The following is a 22,384-nucleotide window of genomic DNA, read 5'->3' as shown; positions in this document are numbered from 1 at the left end:
GGAGAGACTCCTCTGGTCCCTCTGACAGCGGGCAGAGCCAGTGCTGCGGGGCTCCTTCTGCCCGCTGTTAGAGAGACAAGGAGAATCTCCTCGTCCCTCTGACAGTGAGCAGAGCTACCGCCACTGCGGGGCTCCTTCTGCTCACTGTCAAAGGGATGAGGAGAGACTCCACTGGTCCCTCTGACAGCAGGCAGAGCTGGTGCCGCTGCGGGGCTGCTTCTGCCCACTGTCAGAGAGATGAGGAGAATCTCCTTGTCCCTCTGACAGTGGGCAGAGCCGGTGCTGCTGAAGAGCCGCTTCTGCCCACTGTCAGAGGGACGAGGAGAGACTCCCCTGGTCCCTCTGACAGTGGGCAGAGCTGGCACCACCGTGGGGCCGCTTCTGTCTGCTGTCAGACGAGGAGAGACTCCTCTGGTCCCTCTGACAGTGGGCAGAGCCGGTTCCGCGGGGCTCCTTCTGCCCGCTGTCAGAGAGATGAGGAGAATCTCCTCGTCCCTCTGACAGCAGGCAGAGCCACTGCCACCGCAGGGCTGCTTCTGCCCACTGTCAGAGGGATGGAGAGATTCTCTCCATCCCTCCCACACTGGGAGAGCCGGCGCTGCCCCCTTTGCTGTTGTTTTCTCTTCACAGTGGCAAATACTGTACTGCCTGTTGGAAGCTACTTTGAGTGGTTACAAAACTGACCTTCCCAATGTCCAATACCTACCAAATTTGCAGGGGACATAGTCCTCACTGTCCTATGAAGACCCCCCCCCCGCGCCAAGTTTCAGAGAGATTGCACCCTGGGAAAGATATGATCCATGGGTCCCCTCCCTTTGCTGTCTATTTCTCTTCTGAGTGGCAAAAACTGGACTGTTTGCTAGAGCTGAAGGGTTAAAGCTAGAAGGAAAGCCAGAAGGAGTTCAGACAGAGTTCAGTCCCTGCCGTTGCTAGGGGAATTGATTGAAAGGCGCCAGACTCTGGCTTGCCTAATGCAAAAGGGCTTTGCAATGACCACTTGTTCATTTGGAATGGGGACTCATGAATGGCTTGTTCGCGAACAGACGAACAGGCTGTTCATGGGTTTTTTCCATTTGTATAGCTGTTCCCACCCATATCTATTTATGACCCAAGACCAGTTGTTACACTGATGGTTTTCCTGCATCTCTCACTGTGGCCAGTGTTTCCAAACAGCATTCAATAATTTCAAGATGCTGGCTCATAAGTGATTGTCCCATTGTAGAGAATCCTTTTTTAAAAGATATGGGAACTTCTTGAAGCGTTAGTCAATCTTCAACAAGCTTTTTTACTTGGTGAAGGCAATTTTAAGAAACCACTTGTGATTCAGCATGTTCGGAATGACAGGAGGGATGGCCACATACAATACATGTTACATACCTGCATGCCTGACTGCCAAAATGACCTTGTTGTACATATAAGTCTCATTGTTTATGAAAAAGTTCCTTATATTGACTGTACTATTCACACACCGGCCGTTTTCACACATCTTTACATCGCACAAAACTTACAGAATGAGGGAGTCCTCATGGCGTGATTTTGGATATCATCATGCCATGATTCCATTTTCATGGCACAATATCAGAAATCGCGCCATGAAGACGCCCTCGTTCCATGAGTTTTGCACAATGTAAAGAGGTGTATAAATGACCACTGTGTAATCTGCCTTGAGCCTCAGTGAGAAAGGCAGACTCTAAATGACATAAATAAATAAAATAAAAATAAATAAGCATCCCAACACTTTTCTCTGGATCGAGGCCATTGCCCTTGAGGGCAAAACACTATTTTAAATGTTTAGAAAAGGAATGGATTCCAAGAAGTAGATAACAAATAACTAACTTTTAATTAGAAGGATAATTCGTATAAATGCAGAATATAAGCTTGATTAAAGAAACGTACTTTTACACTGACTTTTCAGATCACTGGCATTTTTTAAACAAAGGTACAGGCTGCACATACGTCCATTTTTGTCCAAAACCAATGACCCCAGCTGCTTGCAAAGAAATCAGTAACCATTTCATAAAGGCCTGCAGCATACATTTTTCAGCTTTTTAAAAAAAGGTTACAGAACCTCTTTCTTGCCTGTTCATGATTCCACTCACTTCAAAGGAGAAATTCCCAGTGGATTAATCCCCAGATCTCCGAGAGCCTTAGTACAGAACAGATGATCTATAGAAAAAGCAATACTCCACCATGTGGCATTATGTGAAAATAAAACTTCCCGCAACAGCAGAAGGTACCAATTTTAAGTAATACTGGATTATAAAGTTAACATTAACTCTTCTTGTGGCAAAGTATCTTGGATAGGCTCATTTCTTTTTGAAAGAAAACTAAGAGAAATCTATATCTAATCCAATAAAAATGCAATCAACCACACATACACATTTTTAGGGATCGGGGAAAGGGAAAAGATATGTGGGACAACTGCCATGTTAAATTCGTTATGCTTCTGGCCTGTAGAAAGAGGAATTAACAGTGCAATCCTAAACAGAGTTATAACCTTTTAAGCTCTTTGTGTTTAGTGCAATTAGACCAGTGTAACTTTGTTTAGGACTGCACTGTAAATGAATATTTAAAAAACAAGATACGGATTCCTCCTTTTTGCTGCCCACAACTACGGTATCTATATTCATAAATGGATGCAAAGCAGGCACATTCATAGTTCATGTTCTCAGCAGGAATCTAACAATTCAACTGAACAGCAAAGGGTTAGGGTACAATTTTCAGATATATTAGTAACAATGGGAATACTGCCATTGCCTGTAGTGTGTGGGGTTTGCACCTTTAACAGCATTTTTGAATAGGGGCCTAAATGGTTTAAGGAACAGACACTAGTTCCATTTGGAACTCAATCGTTCCCATAGATCTCAGATTTCCGTCTACTCCTTTTCGTCATTTTTCTGGACATGAATTTAACTACTTTTTTTTAAAAAAAAATCTTTAATCATGTTTTATTCATTTCCTGCAGTACACTAATATCACTTAGCTGTATCCTCTTTTAAGAACTGGTTTCATCCTGTGAAGTGCAAATGGCTTGAATCCGTAAATGGGACATTGCTTTGTAAGTCTCAAAGTCCTCCCAGTAAACTGTAAGGATTTCTAGGCCACTGTCCAGAAAGCTCATCTAAGCATGCTTGTGAGGCTGTGCCATTTTTTCCCCTTTGAACAAGTTTGGGCAACACTGCAAGCTCATTTGGAAAGCAAAGGTTGTGTTCCAGTTAGTATGTTGGACTGAGCTTGGGGAGACCAGGTTCAAATCCTTTCAGCTCTCTCAACTTGTACTGACTACTCTCTCACATACCTAGCCCGCCTCACAGGATTGTTGTGAGGAAAAACAGGAAGAACCACCTAAACCATCTGAAACTAAATGTAATAGTATGTAATGTAAAAATGTGATAGAAGTTTCCCATGAAGTTTGTTGTATACCTTGTGCCTCTATTTTCCGGAAAGGAAACTCATCATTGGATAAAATTAGCTAGGAATGAAGGCCATAGCATAAGTGACAAGACTGTTGCCACAGTACCCAACAATAGTTAGGATTTTAGAAATCACTTCTCCCCTTAAATTAGCTATTTATGCCCCATGTAATATAATTAGATTGTAATTAATATAATCACTAGACAACCCCCTAGAGTTTCTAATAATCTTTGTGTAACAAAGTAAAGACAAAAAGCAGAAGTCTACAGGGCTAATTTCAACAGGGAAATTCACTCTTTCTGTGTTCATAGAAGGGGTAACGGCTGGAATTCAAACTGGTAATTTAGTTAGGTTTAAAGGATGGCATATACCCAGAGATTTCTTAGAATTTTCCCATTGAACAGCAAACTACCCAGTATTATTGCAATCTGTCTTTGAAACAATCCTGTTTCAAAAGGTTTGCCATGAAGCATGGCTGAGGAGAAATCCAACTATGAAGCTTGAGTACATAGACCTAGTTGTGTGACTCTTCAAGACTAGTCTTGCATCTGTAAATAGCAACTAACCATCCACTTGGCCTATACATTTTAGGCCTGTACTTTGTGCTTCAACGTTGTTGAACAATCAGACAAGAACATTTCCATATGACCACTTACTTTTAACAATTTAATATTTTGCTCTCTCACAAAGGCTGAGACTGGCTTGGGTGGAGTTAAATAACTGACAGATTTGAGGCCAAAGGGAAGATACCCCAGAATTTACTTACTAAATAATGAAACTCATAAAGCTTCAAATTTTTAAAATTAATTTTAAATATTATTTAACAGCATGCATGAAGACAGAAGGGTTGTGTATTTCTCTTCAGCTATCCAGAAGAAAAATCCCGAGAAATGCCTAGTTCTCTTTGCTCTTTAAGAGGCCCTACTTTGGACTACAACTTTAATTTGGTCTAGTGTGTGGGATCAGATTCAGAGTCAATGTGTGGAATCCAAGAGTTGTTTTCCATTGTCATTAAACACTTCCACCAATGAAAGATCACAATGGGTCGCTGTGTTTGTCACAGTAGGAAATAGTCCAGTAGCACCTGTAAGACTAACAAAATTTGTGGTAGGGTCTGAGCTTTCATGAGTCACTGCTCATTTCCCCTGAAGAAGTGAGTTGTGACTCACAAAAGATCATACTCTACCACAAATGTTGTTACTTTTAGGTGCTACTTGACTCTTGCTCTTTTCTACTTCCACCAACCAAAGAGAGGGCAATTTCCACTGATCCTCCCTCTCTGGCTGCAGCCCACTGGATCCTCCCCCCCCCCCCAATATTGCTCTTGGAAGGACAAGGGATCCTCAGAACAGTGTGGTTAGTATGGGAGGAGGGCTGCAATAGCAGTGGGAATCAGTAAAAATGCCCTTTTCACTGGCAGAAAGTAAACTTGTGGAACCTTATGATTGACCTTACCATTCAAATTTTTTTCTGTTAAAACATTTTATCATAAATGAAGATACCAAGTGGTACAGGAAAAAACAGCTAAACAAATGAATTAATTTTGCTTGTTTCATTGCTGTAATTTCTTAGGAGTTCTGGGAGAATAAAATTTCTAGAAGTTGCTAATATGAACATACACTAACACCCAATAATCCGGAGGAATTAGCCATGTTAGTCTGTAGTATCAAAATAGCGAAGTCCAGTTGCACCTTTAAGACTAATCAACTTTATTGTAGCATAAGCTTTCGAGAACCACAGTTCTCTTCATCTGATGAAGAGAACTGTGGTTCTTGAAAGCTTATGCAACAATCAAGTTGGTTAGTCTTAAAGGTGCTACTGGACTCTTTACTGTAACACCCAAGTAAGTGTCCTTTTTTCCTTTGGTAACAGGTTGAAACAAAATTTTTTAAAAAAGAATTTGCAGATAACACATTTGACTAGGATCCAAAGCTTGGAAGTCATGGAGAAGTAACTGATACCTGAAGATGAGGAAAAACAAGACATCAGAGGGAGAGGTCTGATGTAAGAGGTAATGACATCAAGAATTAATGAGCAGACGCACAAAGAAATGAACCGTTATATATGCTCTTCTTGTTCATGGCTTTTGATCCAGAATAGATGTTGGAAGTTTCACTACGTCAGCTCTTTTCAGTTGTAGTAGTAGTAGTCCACAAAAATATGTTCATCAAATTATGTCCTACAAACAGGCGTGGAGGAGGTCGGGGTAGAAAAGCTTGACCGAGATAGTCGTAGATATTTTCAGTTTAAACATTAGAAACATTTTTAGTATGCGACAGCCTTTACTAATGGAACGGTAAGGACTGTGGCTTGGTGGAAGAGCTTCACATGCAGGTTCCAGGTTCTATCCCCAGCATCCCATTAAGAGGAGCAGGCAGCAGGGTTTCTCCACTTGAAATCCTGGAGAGTCACTGCCAGTCTGAGTAGACAACACTGACCTTGATGGGCCGATGGTCTGATTCAGCAGAAGGCAGTTTCATGTGTTCATGAGTGTCGGAATTCAGCCCCTGGGCATTTGTGATCTGTGGAGCTCTCATGATCAGATACATTTGCCTCATACAAAAAACCTAAGATCCCTTATGGAGCAAACCAATTATTGATGTATCTCAGCAACCAATTTTGAATGACGGCCAATCAGGTATCCTCAGGACGCCCAAGCCTCCCTCCGTTGCAAATGCTGCTGCTGCATCCCTGTTCCAAATGGCCGTCAGAAGTCTATTGCCTCCAAATATCCTGATCATTTTGGTTGCTCCTTTGTGTACTTATTCCACCTCTAACATCATTTTTTTTAGGCAAGATGACCAGATCTGTACACAGTATTCCACAGCTTGAATCCTGTATCCCTGTCCACAATTGCCTATTTGCTACAGCACATGGCTAGTATGCCAAGGTGGCTTAATTGGGAATGGAGAATTCCATAAAAAGCAAGTTCCTGGACAGAGTTACATGGTAGGGAGATACTTACTGTAAAGGAAGAATGAATGCATGTAACAGCTTGATTCTTGCAGGCAAAAGAAACTGGATTTGCAGTAAAAAAAAACGAACCAGAAAGCAAAACATAATGAAGAACATTGTGGGGGAACTCTTAGTACAGACTTTGTAGAGGACACTTTGATTCAGCAGCATGTGTTTACATCAGACTTAAAGACATTTATCAGTATAGCTGGTTTTAAAACTCAGATAAACTAAGTGAGCTTAACACATTACAACACAACTACAAGATTGACCAAGCATAATTTTATTCACTTATCAACAGCCCCCACCTCCAAAAGGATGTAGACACACATAAGGTGGAATACTCCTTGCCTTAAGCAAAACAGCATATAAAGCAAATTACTAGCTTGGAAACTTTTTTAAAACATAAGAGTCCTTTCTCCAGTAATAATGGCTGCTACAGAGCTTGTTAAATCTAATATGGAAATAATATGCTCTGAATTCTAAGTTGTTCACCACACTACAATTTAGAAATTCTATCTTTAACTAATAGATAATTTGAACCTCTCCCAGTTCTCGTATGTACTGACTGACACCAGAGGAAATCATTGTGCAATTTTTTTAAAAAAACTTTTAAAAACAGGGTATTGGGACCAGATAGTTTTAATTGCTGAATTTTATAAAAATCTATGCACGTGTTTTAGCTCAGATTTTGGATGATTTATTTAATCATTCTGGGATTATACTAGGACTTTTGCAATCATATAAAATTGGAGTTATCTTGACAGAAGAAAGTTGACTTTTACAAACTAATCTAACCAATGACTAGAACTAGAAGGTTTGTCTTGTGGACACTTTTTTTTTTAGATCAAGTTTCCTTAAACCTTTTGAAGTAATGGTGTTCGGTGGCTTGGTTCTTCTATTGCACGAAAAGAGGACAAAAATATTTTGTTTTGCATTTAGTATTAACTGTATTTAATATACAATTTCCATGTGCTTATGGTACAGTGGGACCCTTCCAATCAAACTGATAATACATCAAGTTCAACAATTATCCAATATATCCGATTCAAGAGTTCAGTCAAGGCACTTTGGACATTCTTTGGACATTTTTTGGACTAGTTCAGTCCTTTTTTTTCTTCTTAGCTTTGGGCTGTAACAATCCAGGAAGTTCATTGTCTTCATCGTAAAGTTTTCTTTTCTTTTTCTTAGATTTGTTGCGATCACTGTGGTAGCCACTAGAGTCACTAGCATGCATTCCCAGGTCTGCTCTATCTTGTTCATATTCTCTCTTGGGGTTTTCATCACATATTCCATCTTCAGTGTTCTGTATCTCTCCTGTTACAACCCCTGCAGTTGCTGTACCAGTTTCTATCTCTTGTGTATCATCCTGCACATCAGAGTAGATTTCATGTTTTTCCTTTGGTATTTTTTCCCCCGTGCTACATTGCACAAACAAAAAGTAGGAAAGAACATAGAGAATGAGCTGCCCAAAACATTCTGGAACTGACAAGTCACACCACATTAATTCAACAAGAAATATTATTAACTCTATTCATTTGCTTTGCTCTTGTGTAAGTTCTATCAATTTTGCAACTCTGTCTGCTGTAAAGCTAGCCAAGATTACAAACACAGATGGTATAGGTAATCAGGCCTCACTGTTAACTGAAAATTAAATATTGTAAAAGTGGTCTACAAACAGCTTTCTCTCTGCACCGAGTTATTCTTCAAATATGAAAATAAGCTTGCAATCCCCTTGGTATGCAGGGTTTATTCCAATATTGTATGATTGGTCAATTCCCCAATTCCAAAATCGGGGGGGGGGGGGGGGATGAAACACAGTTCTCCACATGGCCAATACAAGAAGAGAGGCGCCTGCTGCAATCTACACAATAAAGACCATTCATTTTTCCTGAGAATCAAATATACTGATTCTCTGGAATTGATTTGTAAAAGACATATGTGATTACTATACCTGCTTTTACACAATCTTCCTCGGATGCAGAACACTCCAGCAGCATCAGAATCAAAATACAACACTTTAAAAACCAGCCTATCACCTATTTGGAAGCCAAGGTTTTTCCAGTCATCAACTGGTATGTGATCAGGTTTGGGGATGGAAGCATTGAAACACCCATGCACTAAACAGCCCATGTGGCTAGGTGCCACTTTATTTATTACACCCTGGAGAGAGAGAGAGAGAAAATTATGTCACAGAATCTACATTGTGTAAACTTGTGCTGTTTTTCAACGCAAGTACAGTTCAACTTTGTTGCCCTACTTTTGTAAGTTTTAAATATTCAGTACGGAATATAAAAATGACAAAATAAAATTTAGCAGAGTGCAGCCCTGCAGATACCAACTAAAATTTCAGGCTGTCCCACTCGCATTAAAGATTAAAAGGTAATCTTCTATGTGTTCAAGTCTAAAGTTCACCATGAATTCTGGGCCCACCAAAACCAGGCCTGCATTCATTTCAAAATAAATCCCTTCTCTTTGCACAACCATTAGAAGTACATAACTGTAATGCTCAGAAAATATACAGACCACATTACCAGAAATCAGGTCTTAAGCTAATTTTCGTTTTCATCTGACCCAGGACATTTTACCATTTGCCATTCTTAAAATTACTGTTAACAGTGAAGATACAGCTACAATATTATGCAGAGTTAGGCATACCATTATAGACAACTGTTTGAGGTTAATACTTAATTGCATATAAGAAGCTAAAGTCTACAGCAACGAAGCCATGGGAAGGAAGGTGGCATGGTATAGCCTAATCTCATCAGATCTCAGAAGCTAAGCACAGCTGGTACATGGATGGGAGACCACCCACGGAGTCTGCAGAGGAAGGCAATAGCAATCCACCTCTTCTTCTCACTTGCCTTCAAATCTCATTGCTGGGATCCCCAGCAATCACAGTTGTGATTGCTGGCAACCCCAGCAATCATGGTTGTGATTTGACAGCACTTTACACATACAATATTATACCACATATCAATTCAAGCACTTTCTTGTGCCACAGGTTATCATACACTTTTCAGAAAAAACTGAGCTTCAAATATTAGAAGCATTAGGGAAGCAAAATAATATTTTACTTACCACAAGTTTTTTCCCTGGTTTTGGTATAAAAACAATATAATTTGCTTCAATATCAAAATGGATGGCTCCCAGGTCATCAATTATATCACCCAGTTCATTTGTTATTCTAATGTCACCGTATGCCACAGGAACTCCTTGAAAACTGCAAGAGAAACCATTTGCTGATGATCAACATTGAGAACAAGACCACATGTACTTAAAGATTTTAATGGCAATTTGATCTTATTTATTTAGAGGAGTTATTGCATAGAGAAAAAGTGTGGGGGTGGATTCAATACTAAGCAGAGAAACAGCTTCATAGGTATGACATTCTGGCCCTTCTGTGACCATAGAGAAAGAAAGATGTCTCACATCTGCTACAAACATTTTTTTTACTCTTAAGGAATACCGAAAATCATACAATAGCCATGAGATAAGTAGGATATAAAATGTGGTTTCCTCAGTGCTTGAAGAACCTTTCTTATGCCAACAAAAACCCATAAGGGAAAACAAAAAACGATTATTAAAACTCATATGGAAAGTGAAAGTGTGACAATTCTTCACTCCAACACCACCCTAAGCAGTCACTCCTTCAGTTGTCTCAGAAGGGTACAACACATGTTCTAGTTGGCTCTGTGAGTGTGATATAGAGAAAAAGTCAACACTTTTAAAAATATGGCCTAGCATGCAGACCATAGCCTTGTGCAAAAGGCACAATTATTCACATTAATGCGGCCTACAAGAAGGGACAGCTTCTAAGATAATGTGTGCATGTGCAGTATCACTACATCTTCTGCTAAACTGGCCAAGCCCTACGGACATAAGCACAATGGCGCCAGGAATGAAGGGAGATAGAGATTTCTGTACATATTACCTTCCCAACACAAACAATGGTGTGATGGGTGGAAGTTTTTTTAAAAAAAAATACAAAGAGCTCTGTGCAAGTGCAATGCAGCTGCCATGTAAATCAGGCAGCCTGAAAGCAAAGTATGCCCATGGTAAGCCATGGTAGATAACACAGGAGGAGCTTGAAACAAATGCACATAGCAAAACAGTGCTGTAAAATTGCAGCCTGATGCCAAGATGTGCAAACCAATCCACCTGCCAAGCTATGCTAATGCCTATCCAAGGTAAGGATGCAATGCACTGAGAACTGAATAAGGATTTGTTTACCATTTCTACATCACTAGGAATGTTTAAATGTTCTGCTTGCTGCAGAATGTGTGCTTGACAATGCTGGCCCTACTGTTAGCAGTCTATGCACAAGGTATGACATCACAGCATGTTCACATTAATTTTTCTTAACAAAAAATTAGCAGCAGAGCTTATAATATATAAGAATATATATGTGAGCTAGACTGTTTTGCCATTTAAACACTAAAATGTTTCACAGCTTGAACAGTTGCAGAAGATCGGCTATCTCCTAACTTTTCTGGTCAAGGAGACAAATGTACCCTATTATCACTCTGCCTGCGCCACTTATTCGATCTTCCAATGGGGTTTCAGTTCCTCCCAGGCAGACTGCAAGACTCCTGGCAGGAACCCAAAGAAGTTAAAATAAGAGAAGAAACAGAGTTTGGTCCAAGCAAACTATGATCCTATGAGCGCCTATTGGCAAGTAAAGCCCATTCTGTTCAGTGGGACCCACATCTTAAGAAAGGATGCATAGGAACATACCCTGCAAGGGGCTTCTGAGGAGAAAAGAGAAGGTCAAGCAATTCAAGCCGAAACTGCTTCTCTTCAGGTAGAGGGAATCCAAAAGGGAAGGAGACAAGAAGACAGAAGTTTTCCCTACTTTGGCAGACATGCACTTGAATCATAAAGAAGCATATTATGTTTACATAAAATTTCAGGTAGGTAGCCACGCTGGTCTGCAGAACAGGATTAGAGTCCAGTGACACCTTAGAGACCAACCAGATTTTCAGGGCCTGAGCTTTCGAGGGTCAAAGCTCCCTCCTTCAAATACCCAGATATCGCCATAGCTGTCCACCTCTGCCACTCCTGCCCGAAGAAGGGAGCTCTGACTCTGGAAAGCTCATAATCTTGAAAACCTGGCTGGTCTCTACAGTCTCCACACACGCGGCCAGCTTTTCGAGGCGCGTGCAGGGCGCTCACTCGGGTACCTCTCGGAGTAGCGCCGCAGCTCAGCGTCCAGCCGCGCGCGGATCCCCGTCCGCTTCCGGTGGAGGAACCGAGGCGGCAGCACGACGTGCCTCCTGTGCGGCGTGACCACCAAGCAGGAGTAGCGGCTCTGCGCCAGCTCCCGCGCGGCCTCGAAGGACGGCAGCTCCACGCAGGGGGGAGGCGTCGGCTCCGCCGCCCCAACTAGGCCGCTCTCCCCCTCGGCCATGGCGCAGCGAGAGCCGCTCCCCCGGGGGCTTCACGTCGCAAGCACGAGGCGCACGCTCGCTCACTCCTTGTCGCTCAAAGATGACGTTGACGAGAGATCTCGGGGACGCGGCGGCGGGAGAAGGAACCGCTCGGCCGCCATCTTGTGTGTGGCCTGTGATACAGAGACAAAGCAGGTTTTAGTCAGTGGAAGCTCAACCTCTTGCTAAACTTGATAGTTCTAAAGCCTTGTTAGTGCTTTTATTTATCCACAGTCTAATACAGCGATCTCTCTAGACCAAGTTGAAAACTATTAGAAGATCCGCCTAGTGAGGAAACGAGAACTGCTTCATCCGGGTCCTTGCGTCGACAGAGCTTTCGAAATAAATATGAGTGGGAGGAGCGAGAAAGGCATTGTCTGCCGCGCAGGCGCTCTCAGAGTCTGCAGACGCGACTGACCGAGAACTGAAACTCCTCCCAACTCTGCATGATTAGCCAATCCTTGCAAGAGTTGCCTTTCTTGCGCCTATTGGATTCAGCCTCCCCGATGTCTTCGTGACGGCAGCGCTCGTGCCCCGCTTTGGGCGGGTGGGTGGTGCTATGCCTGTCCCCGGGATCCTTTGCTGTGTGTCGTGCACGATCCGGTTTTCTCACAGTGTTTATTATTGGTGTGTTGAGCCTTTGGCTTGAACCGTTGCTGTTCGACAAGTATCGAAAAAGTGTGTTCTTCCCCGTGTTTGAGTTATAGGCGCAACGCTCACGAGAGAACACAATTGTTAAAAGGGGAGGGGGCTTAAAAAAAAAATGATAAAAGTTGCTGGACTAGGAAGGCTACTGGTAGGGTTGCTAACTCTGGCTTGTGAAATTCCTTGAGGTTTGGGAGTGGAAGCTGGTGAGGGAGTTCAGCTGCGCATAATACCGTAAAGTTCACCATCCAAAGCAGCCATTTTCTGTAGAAGTGATTCCCGTACTCGGGAGATCAGCTGTAATTCTGGGAGAATTCCAGGCTCCACCTGGAGGGTGGCAACCGTAGCTGCTCATCTGATCCAGAAGCCATTGCAAGTGGAAGAAGTGATTGCCTATAATCCTGAATGCCAAAATTTATGAATTCTCCCCTCCTCAACTTGTCACTTCCTCCTAGAAAGGCCTGTGGCACTTCCGTTAACAATCTCTATGTTAGACGTTATCTGAAGAAAAAATCCAAAAGCAAAAGCTATTCAGTACCTTATATTAAGACCAACCAAAATGACAAAGCAGTGCACGGATTTAGGCATTTGAGCAAGCCAATTTCTCTTTACCATGTACTCCTTTTTCCTTCTATTTCCCTTTTACTGACATTCAGCTGCTCACAGGTATTCTGTGGCTCCTAGAGACCAATTGTCCAATTTTAACCGTAATATTTTTCTTCTGGGCCAGGAAGCTTTTCAACTGTACAGAAACCCCAACCTTGTTTGTGGGCAGGTCTAGCTGAATTTCTAGCTGATTGTTGTAATAGAAAAATATGTACATTTTAATTTTTAACCTTTGGAAAAAATACACGTTTTTCAAAGGCTTCAGAACTGGTCAAGTATTAATTTGCATGTATACATAAAACAAAAATCTGTACAAAAATACTTAAATGCAGTTCAGGAAAGAATCACCAGATGGCATAATTGAGTTGAAAAAATATATATAGACACCCTTGTTTCTATGAAAATAAAGTCCCTACTCTACTAAAACCAATGGAAGCATTTCTTGTTATATAAAATTTTTCAAGATCAGATTCCTTAAAATGTCTGATGAGCTGCACCTGATTATGAACTCAGTCATTGCTTCTGGACCCAATTCAAGGCTGTAAAGTTCTATACATCTTGGGCCAGCATACCTTAAGGTATTCTTAAGTCCTTAAGTCGCCTGTCTCCCTCCCTCATTGTCTTCCACCAGGGGGTGAAGACCTTTTTGTTTTGTTTGGTGTACCACCAGTAAACTCTTATTGGCTCACCTCCCTAGTTGTATTTGTTTATATGTTATGTTTTTAACCATATTTATGTATTTTAAATTAATTTTAATGCTTTAATTACCTGTTGTTTGCCCCTTTGTGACTGTATTTCAGGTGGAGAGGTGGCATACAAATATTTTAAATAAACAAATATGGAATAAAAAAATTAGGATGACCCCTTCCAGAGGGTAGCCATGTAAGTCTGATCCTGCACAAAAAAATAATAAAAAATCAGAGAATCTTGTGGTACCCTTAAGAATGAATGTATTGTGGCATAAGCCTCCAGAGTCCACTTCCTCAGATTCATGAAGTATTTACATTCAGCAACTATGTGTCTTCTAATTTCTATTCTTGCTGGTAATATTTAGGATGTCAGTGATGGGACATTTCAGGGAGAGTCTTCAACTGTCTTTTTTTTTTTTTGTCTAGCAGTCTTTTGAATACCAGGAAATGGGTGGTGCTGAACCTATTTTCATTGAAGCCACTTTTTGAAATGTAAAAACAATAACATATTTCAAAAAGATTACAAGAAGCCATGATATAATTTGTATGTTTCTTTACTCAATATTAGGCATGATTTAGGACTTGCCTTTCCTTAAATGCTAGTAGTGAGTTCATATTGATCAAGTGTACAGCCTGATTCTAACATCTGTGTTCTGAACTGCGAATCCCCATTCCACTGTACAAGCTTGTGACTTCGGGGCAGTCACACATTCTCAGACTAACCTACCTCTGAAGATAAAATGGAGGAGAGGAGAATAATATGAGCTGCTATGGGTCCCCATTAGGGAGAAGGGTGAGGTGTAAATGGAGTCAATAAATACAAGGTCCATTTGATTTCATTTGATCTTCGAAGTCAGTACATTTGGGATGGCATTTGAGGTACTGTTTAGTAGTGCAATCCTAAGAGAACTTTCCTGAAAGTAAGCCCCATTGAATAGATCTGAGTAGGTTTCTGAGTATACCCATTTAATTTCAATTCAAAATCTATAAAATATTTACAGTTGTAACACAATTCTTAAACTAGCAAAATGAAAGTCAAAGTACAAGAATGAATGGGATCCAATCATGAAAAGAAATTATTCAAGGATAATAGAAATGGTAAAAAGTTGTAGGACACAACCCTAAGGCACACAGACTTGGTCAAGTTTCACAAATGACAGTGATACAACTATAGCACAGATTGGGTAAATCTGTTTATTTCATGTCTTACGTCTGCAAAAATGCAACAGGATTTTATGAATGTTTATCTGATTGGATTTCTGGTTGAAATAGTGACCATCTAGACAGTATGAGGCTGTAAAAAGGATACCAATAAGTGATTTCTACTATGATGACTTCCATTGATTGAAGGTCTCATCATGGCACGCTGTAGAAGAGAAAATTCTACAAGGACTTAAATCTGCATCCTGGAACATCTAGGATGCATAACAGACCACGAAGACAAGAGACCTCTCAACTTAAGGTTTGTCTGAACAATTACTGTACCACAGGTTAGTTCTGAAGTGAAACCAATTTAACCACCTGCTGCCTTGCAATGTCTATCCTGAATACATCTGGGGCTGCGTTTAGGTTCCATCCGCAGCTGTGTATGCACAATCCAAGTTGCACTACATGAAAAGAGGCAATTATAAGGCAATTTCAGAAAGAACAAGCCCAGGATGGTCACACATTCAAATGTCCAGTTCCAAGGACTCAGTTGAACTCAAAGGTATGTGGATGCCTTGTCACTCTCTCTTCCTGATGTTAGAACATTTCAGTTTGCTCTTTATTTCTCTTGGCAATGGCAGCTATTCATGGCTTTGTTTTGAGCCAAAAACAAAGTTACTGGGATACACTGAGCAAAACTATTCCATAACATTTATGACATGAAACAGGAAGTGTTAAAATCCCATGAGATTTCTATCTCGTTTATGAAGCAAAGAAGTTTGGATAAACTTTCAAGGAGAAATTTGTTCCAAATGAAACTTTTGAAATGTTTTCCTATCCGTCTGCATTTGCTTTCTCATAGTGGTGAAGAAGGAGACTAGAGGTGCCCCCATCACTTCTTCGAGTAGAAAAGAAGGGAAGATGTGGAAGTCTGGTGATTGGAGACATGGAGTTATTACAACAAATCTTTTTGCTGAAATGTATGGCTCGATACTTAAACTGATATTTTAACATATCTCATTTTCAGAAAAATATTTCTTCTTCAAATAGTTTAAAAAGGGCATCAGAACTTCAGGTGAAGACCTATATAGGTACAACCTAACATAAAGTGTACATATAGAGGAAAAATCCATTCAGCTACACATTTCCGATTACAAAGCTCAGCCATCATTGGCCCGTTGTGGCATTGCTGCTACCATCGATTAGCCGTGGACACTGGTTTCAGTGAATTTAATAGCCATCTTTGGCCCGTTGTGGCATTGCTGCTACCATCGATTATTTATGGACATTTCGTTTGTAAATATATCTCGCATTAGCAATATATATTGAACCTAGTTCGTTCCAACGGAAGCCATTTCGAACTGGAATTATATTGGATGGTGAAATTGTATTCCATTGGTCTGTAATTTGGGCATTATGGTTCTGTAAGTTTGGGACTGTATGTGATGTAAATATTGGAATTACACTGTAATAATTGTGTGTGGTTGTGACTTCGTTGAGCCTGCGTGCTCTTTTGGTTTTGAAGACCTATATAGGTACAACCTAACATAAAGTGTACATATAGAGGAAAAATCCATTCAGCTACACATTTCCAATTACAAAGCTCAGCATCCAGCCAAAGGCAACATCGATGGATGGATTTTAATGATGAACATCAAGCAAGCAAACAGGTAACTTCTTACATGTTTTTATTTACACTTCAGTTTGTTTCATTCCCTTCAAATAAATGCAGCCAAACCAGCATAAATGCACATATGGGATCTTCAACACCTTGAAGATAACCATGCCCATCTTTTGCAGTTTAACCAGACATCCCTGATCTTCAGTTTTCATTGTAAGAAATGTTATTTTGCAAGCATTTTTAAATGTTTTAAACTAATTTTCTCTATTTTTTCCCCCTGTACCAATCATAAGCTACTTGGGATCAGCTAATAGGTGTGGATCCTAAATAGCCCAGCTGCGTAAGTGTCTGTGAGGCGTGGTTTCTGGGCTGGTCTGAATTAAACACTTGCAATGCCAGAGCCAATATTTTGTGAACTCAGCCAGACTCCCGTTATCCTCCATTTCTTTTTCACTTGAAGAGAACTTGGAGCCTTCTTACTCCTGAAGGTCTGAAAGGTCCTGCTGAGAATTGACGAGTGAGTGCTTCAGTGTTGCATTAACCTCAGTGTTGTTTTGAGATCTTCTTCCCACTCAGCTAAAGATTTAACTTGGCAGCCCTCTAAGTTCTCAGTGTAGTTGGTTCCACTGTTTACCATCCCATTCATCCACCCACGTGCAAAAAGTAAAATCCCAAGATGTTGAAAGGCAACGTTGTATTTTTTAGAAAAACAAAACATGAGAATCATGGAATATCTGAGAACTGTGGCAGAAATATAGTCTCTGTGCGCCCACATATTTGTAAAAATGCTGAAGTAACTGGCCTGCAGTCTGGGTCTCATTTTTTTGCCAGGTTATTTCTAAGGGAGGAAATTGGCTCTACTGTTGTGACTACAATCTGTCTTAAATGTGGTCCCAGTCACTATGTATCTTACAAATACAATTAATAAAGGCCAAATAAGGGTAAGTTCAAGTTAAGCATTTTTAAGTGCCATTGATTTCATTTGGGGAATTGAATGCATGCTTATAGTTTCCCAGAGAAATCAGTGGGATGCAGCAGTGGTTGGATTATATGATTGCATTCATTTCCCACTCCTTTTTTGTGGACTCAAAGTGGAATTTGCGGCATTAGGAGGTCTCCAATGCTGCCACTGACCAAGGCCAGACCTGCTTAGCATTTGTTACTTGTCACACCCCTCTGCTTAGGAGCTCCAGGGCCCATTGCTTACCTAAGTTGGTTTCCTTTGGGTAAGAGAGGACTGGATGCTTGTGTTATCTTTGTAGTTGCTTTATTTACAAACACAAACAAAGGAGGCCCAGAGACACCCTGTAAGGCATCAGTCCACTACAGCACATCTGATTCCCCAGAGACAGACATCCTGAAACCTCTGGGTGTTCCAGCCAAATCATAACAGTCTCTGTGTTTCTCCCTATTCTCAAACCTCTACTGCACTTGGTTTTCACAGATACCCATATGCTCCTTACTTTAAGATGGGAGCTTGGGAAGGTTAATCTGTAAATCATCTGACATTTAAGGCCCACTAAGAAGCTCTTAATACACATTAGATTGGATTTTGCTGATCATTTCCAGTGGAATGGAATTTTCTTGCCTCCCCACTCCTGCTGCAGCCCGTGTGGATCTCCCTGAAATATAGCACTGAGGGACAGGGACCCACAGGAACATCATGAGGGGGCAAACTGAAAGTCTGTAAGGAGGTAATCTTTGAAAACCTCCCCATTTTATTTAGCAGCAGTGAGCAGTGAGATTCAACCCACCACCCTTCCTCTTGTCATGGAATATAGACTCATCTTCAGGGAATAGAGGCCAAGTCCATAACTTTTGGGAAGAGATGCAATCATATGTACCTTGAGCTCTTTTGTGTAGTCATTCAGCCTTCTCTGAGAAAAATAATGATACAATCTGCTTGGGTAAATACAACACAGTGGTTATAAAGCCCTTTCTTTGTTTCAGGCACCAAATCTCTTCATGTATGTTTATTGCCTGATTTGAGGTTTCAAAATAATAATAATAAACTTAAATTAAAACCTAATGTCCTGCCAGAATTAAACATATGAACTATCTATATGACCGTTTGTCTGTCCATCCATCCCATTTCTAGTACTCCACGCTGTTTTCCCACATTCTGTGTTACATTCAAGCACAAGCAAGGCTCACAACCCAGGGTAGGTCTGTCCAGTGGTATTATGTATCCTGTGGGCTCCTATGGAGTTCTGTGGGTCAGAGTAAATGGCTGCAATCTGTGACATGGCTAAGAAGTGAGAAGCCGACAGCTCATTCCATACACTGGGTCAATAGAGAGAAGTACAGCAGAAGTCCTTGAGATTAGAAAAAGAAAAAAGTACAGGCCTTATCTTCACCCCATATTCCACCAGTTATACTGAGATACATTTTGCTATTTTTAAAATGATGAAAGACTTGGAATGTCTTAGTTTTTTATACACTGTTCTGTTTTCTTATTTGTATTATCTGCTGTGTATGTGTGTGTGACTGGGTAGGTGGGTGAAAAAATAATATCCTGTTTCCTAAAATATGCCACCAAAATATGTTGCTAAGCTGCTTGAATGTTCTGCATGTGAAACAAAAAATGAATTTCCCTCAGGGCTACAATTACCACAAGTATGCTGGGATTAATAATGGAATAATGGTGTGTGGGTGTCTGAGATCATTATTAGCCAATAAATAGAAGATTAAGAGTTGGTTAGAAGATTTAATGGCTGTTTGAAACAAACTGAGCTGAAGTCTCACTAAGCCCCCCCCTTCCCTCATCACAGAGACCAGGCTACCTGCTGTACTTGGACATATAATATAATTTATTTTTAGAAAAGAAATTCAGGCATGATAACATATACATTGCATTTTTCCACATTTGTTTTGCTTGTATAGCTGCAACTTTATTTCAGAATCTTTCTGTCTGTGTCTCAGTCATATATGAACACAAGCCAAGCTTAATGCATTTAAACTTTAATTATTTCAATGAGAGAATTAAGCAAGTGTTGAAATCTCTTTATCTTAAATCAATAGTAATTGATTACTTAATTGATAGTACTTAGCTTTCGCTAGATGTGCCCTATATAACTGTAGGCAGATATATTTATGTAAGTATCTCTGATGTCAGGCTAAACCATTTCTACACATTTCTGGGAAAATGTGCCGGATTATAATGTCAATTATTTTACTTTAATCATGCATTTAGAATTATTTCCACTTCTCCTCCACTAATAGGAGGATCTGACAGCATCAATGTATTGATATAGAATGACTGATATTCTCGGCTATAGTATTCTTTTGGTAATAAATGGTAGATATGTTTCCATGGTAAAGGAGCAAGAGTTCATATATTTACAAAATGAGTGTATAGCTGCCAAGTTACAAGATTGTTATATAGAAGTAAAGTTTGTTTTAATTTCAGAAATAAAATGTCAAAACCTAGTGCCTTTAAAGAGGGAGGTTTGAGCATTAGATTCTTGATTTTAAATAAATTTACTGTTTTGACCATCATCCTAATATTTGTCAGTAAAGTGGAAAGGACCCTCAAAAAAGTCAAATTCTAGTAAAACATCACTTCAGATAATGTAAGAGAACACAAATGTATCCTATATAAAACCCACACCAACTTCAGGTAAAAGCTCTCTAGAATAAAGCTTAAACTTGCCTTATCAAAACCAGGAAGTGTAAACCTATGAAGATTTCTATGACTTGTGTGCCAACACTGAAAACTAGATCTTGTTGCAACCACTTTGGATGGTGATAATCACTGTGTGGTAAGGACAGTATGACAGAAAGTGTTTCTCCAGGTAAATGGGGCCCAGGCCAGGATATATAGAGCTTTAAATTGGAATTGTGCCAGTTGCACATCATCATCATACTGGTAGTACATTCTGTGTATGTATGCACACACACATGCTGATAAGATGGAACCATACAGGTTTAGTGAATTAATCATTTTGTTTAAAATGCTTTTAAACACTACAGAAGCTCAAAGATGCAGTTCGAGGCGGAATATTTACTTATTTAAACATTTTAACCCCTCCTTTCTTCGTGGTTCAAGGCAGTTTACAATATGAGATTAAAAACATTTACAGTTAAAAATAAAATAACCCCCAGATCCCTCCCCCACTTAAAGAGGTCTGCCATTCAAATCCCCTTCAAAGCCCAGACAGACAGGCCTTGCAAGGCCGCCTGAAGATCCCCAAGGTGGGAGTTCCCCATACCTTTTCAGGGAGCCCATTCCCCAGAGCAGGGACCACAATGGAAAAAGTCTGAGCTCTGGTAAGCGCCAGATGGGTCACCCAGATGGGATTGCCAACAGATGGCTGCCTGAAGACTCGTGGATGATGCAGAGAGACATATGGAAGGAAAAGGTCCTCCAGATACGGAAGAAGGTCCTCCAGATATGGAAAGAGAAGGTCCTCCAGATATGTAGGTCCCAGGTTGTGAAGTGCTTTAAAGGTCACAACCAGCACCTTGAACTGAGCCGAGCCCCTGCACTTTTTAATTCCGACTTCAGGGTATAGTGAAAACATTCTCACTAGCAAAGCTTTGGCCAGAAATCCCTTTGTTTATAAATGTTAGAAATGTTAGTAAAAGCATGCCTATTTTATTGCTATTTAAACTGCAAGTGGCTCAGGCTTTCTAACATTAAGCCCTCCATGTCTGCAACGTTAGTTCCAAAAACAAAATCTCACACCTGATTAAACACATGCATACAGTCCCATAACAAGTGATCACGGCTACCTAAATGTGCTCTGGCTTCCTTTCTTTTACCAATAAGTATAGTAAGTATATGAGCCAGAAATATGACCTCCAGTGCTATACTTTTTAACAAAGAAACCTCCTCAGGACTGCATTATAATAAACCTATATAACAATACATAATTAAAATGTATTAATAAACCTATGTAATGGAAACGTTTGCCATTACAGGTGCCAGTTACAGCTCCAAGATCAAGGGATGGAGGTAGATAAAAGCAGAACTAAATACATTTTAAAAGACTTCCTTCTGCTTAATGTCCTGCCGTTTTTCTTTAACTGCTCTATCCCTTTCCCTTATCAAGTAAGGAATTTCTAGAAAAACATGTGAAGACAATCCATGCAAATTGCTGTGCACACTCTCTGATGCAGCACAGGGCCTTCTCTTTTGAGCGACATCAATAACATTAACCAAGTGAAGACCCTCTTTGAGCAAGAACCCCAGGGACTCAAAGGAGAGAGAAAGGATGTTGCGTGCCCCTATCTGTCCCAGGGGCAATCCCAAGGCAGCTTCATGTGAATGGGACTGTGCTTTCCAGTTTGTGCTGGACCCAGCCTGCTCATTGAAGGCAAAACAATGGCTTTTTTCTAAAGCCGTGGACCTTATCGTCTGTAATTTAATGTTATGTATCATAGTCATATTGTTACTCAAATAGCCTATTCATGTATATTCTTGATGCCTGGAGTGTCCCTCTTGCATGTAGAATGCACACATGTACCTGAGCAATTAAAAGGGACCGCAGCCACATGTTTACTCGGGTCCCATATCTGGGCAGCAGTTTATGTAGAAATTGGAAGATTCCTAGAAGTAAGCAGGCAGAAGTAAGAAATAAAATGATTTTTTACTATGAAAAATATGAAAAGGGAAGGGGGAATATGGTACACAAGCAATAAAGCTGCCTTTCAAAATACTCACAATAAAGCAACTTAAACAGTAAACCCTAATGCATAAAGGATCCTAACCAATAGAATCCTAACAGTATAAAAGGGAGGACAGAAGACATAAGCCTGCCTTGAAGCAGAAATCCTGGAAGGTCGGATGAAAAAGAGCAGAAAAGAGGATCGGAGTGAATACAGAGACCAACTTGCGCCTTCAGAGTTCCTGCATTTGGCACACAAAGGCAGTAGTG

At 40.5% G+C, this 22,384-nt stretch overlaps 1 protein-coding gene and 1 long non-coding RNA gene across 3 annotated transcripts; one reads left to right on the top strand and one right to left on the bottom strand.

Annotated features, from left to right (window-relative positions):
* Window positions 1–7,306: 7,306 nt before the first annotated feature.
* Window positions 7,307–12,091, bottom strand: POLR1F (RNA polymerase I subunit F). Of its 2 annotated transcripts, none has more exons than XM_054991491.1 (4): window positions 11,553–12,091; window positions 9,451–9,592; window positions 8,324–8,532; window positions 7,307–7,790 (listed from the first exon to the last, which is right to left on the bottom strand). In XM_054991491.1, exons 1-4 carry the CDS (start codon window positions 11,777–11,779, stop codon window positions 7,472–7,474), a joined length of 897 nt encoding a protein of 298 aa, XP_054847466.1. In that variant the 5' UTR covers window positions 11,780–12,091; the 3' UTR covers window positions 7,307–7,471. The 2 variants fall into 2 exon arrangements, with proteins under 2 accessions (XP_054847466.1, XP_054847467.1); XM_054991492.1 differs by lacking the exon at window positions 11,553–12,091 and adding an exon at window positions 11,107–11,525.
* Window positions 12,092–12,328: 237 nt separating this feature from the next.
* LOC129337930 (uncharacterized) lies at window positions 12,329–16,338 on the top strand. The gene is made up of 3 exons (XR_008597866.1): window positions 12,329–12,425; window positions 15,089–15,200; window positions 15,747–16,338. It is a non-coding gene; the product is annotated as an uncharacterized LOC129337930 (long non-coding RNA).
* Window positions 16,339–22,384: the final 6,046 nt, after the last annotated feature.

This window comes from Eublepharis macularius, chromosome 11, assembly GCF_028583425.1.
Source record: "Eublepharis macularius isolate TG4126 chromosome 11, MPM_Emac_v1.0, whole genome shotgun sequence".
Lineage (NCBI taxonomy): Eukaryota > Metazoa > Chordata > Lepidosauria > Squamata > Eublepharidae > Eublepharis > Eublepharis macularius.
Note: the sequence above shows the minus strand (reverse complement) of the source record. Positions and strands in the feature narration are given on the sequence as shown.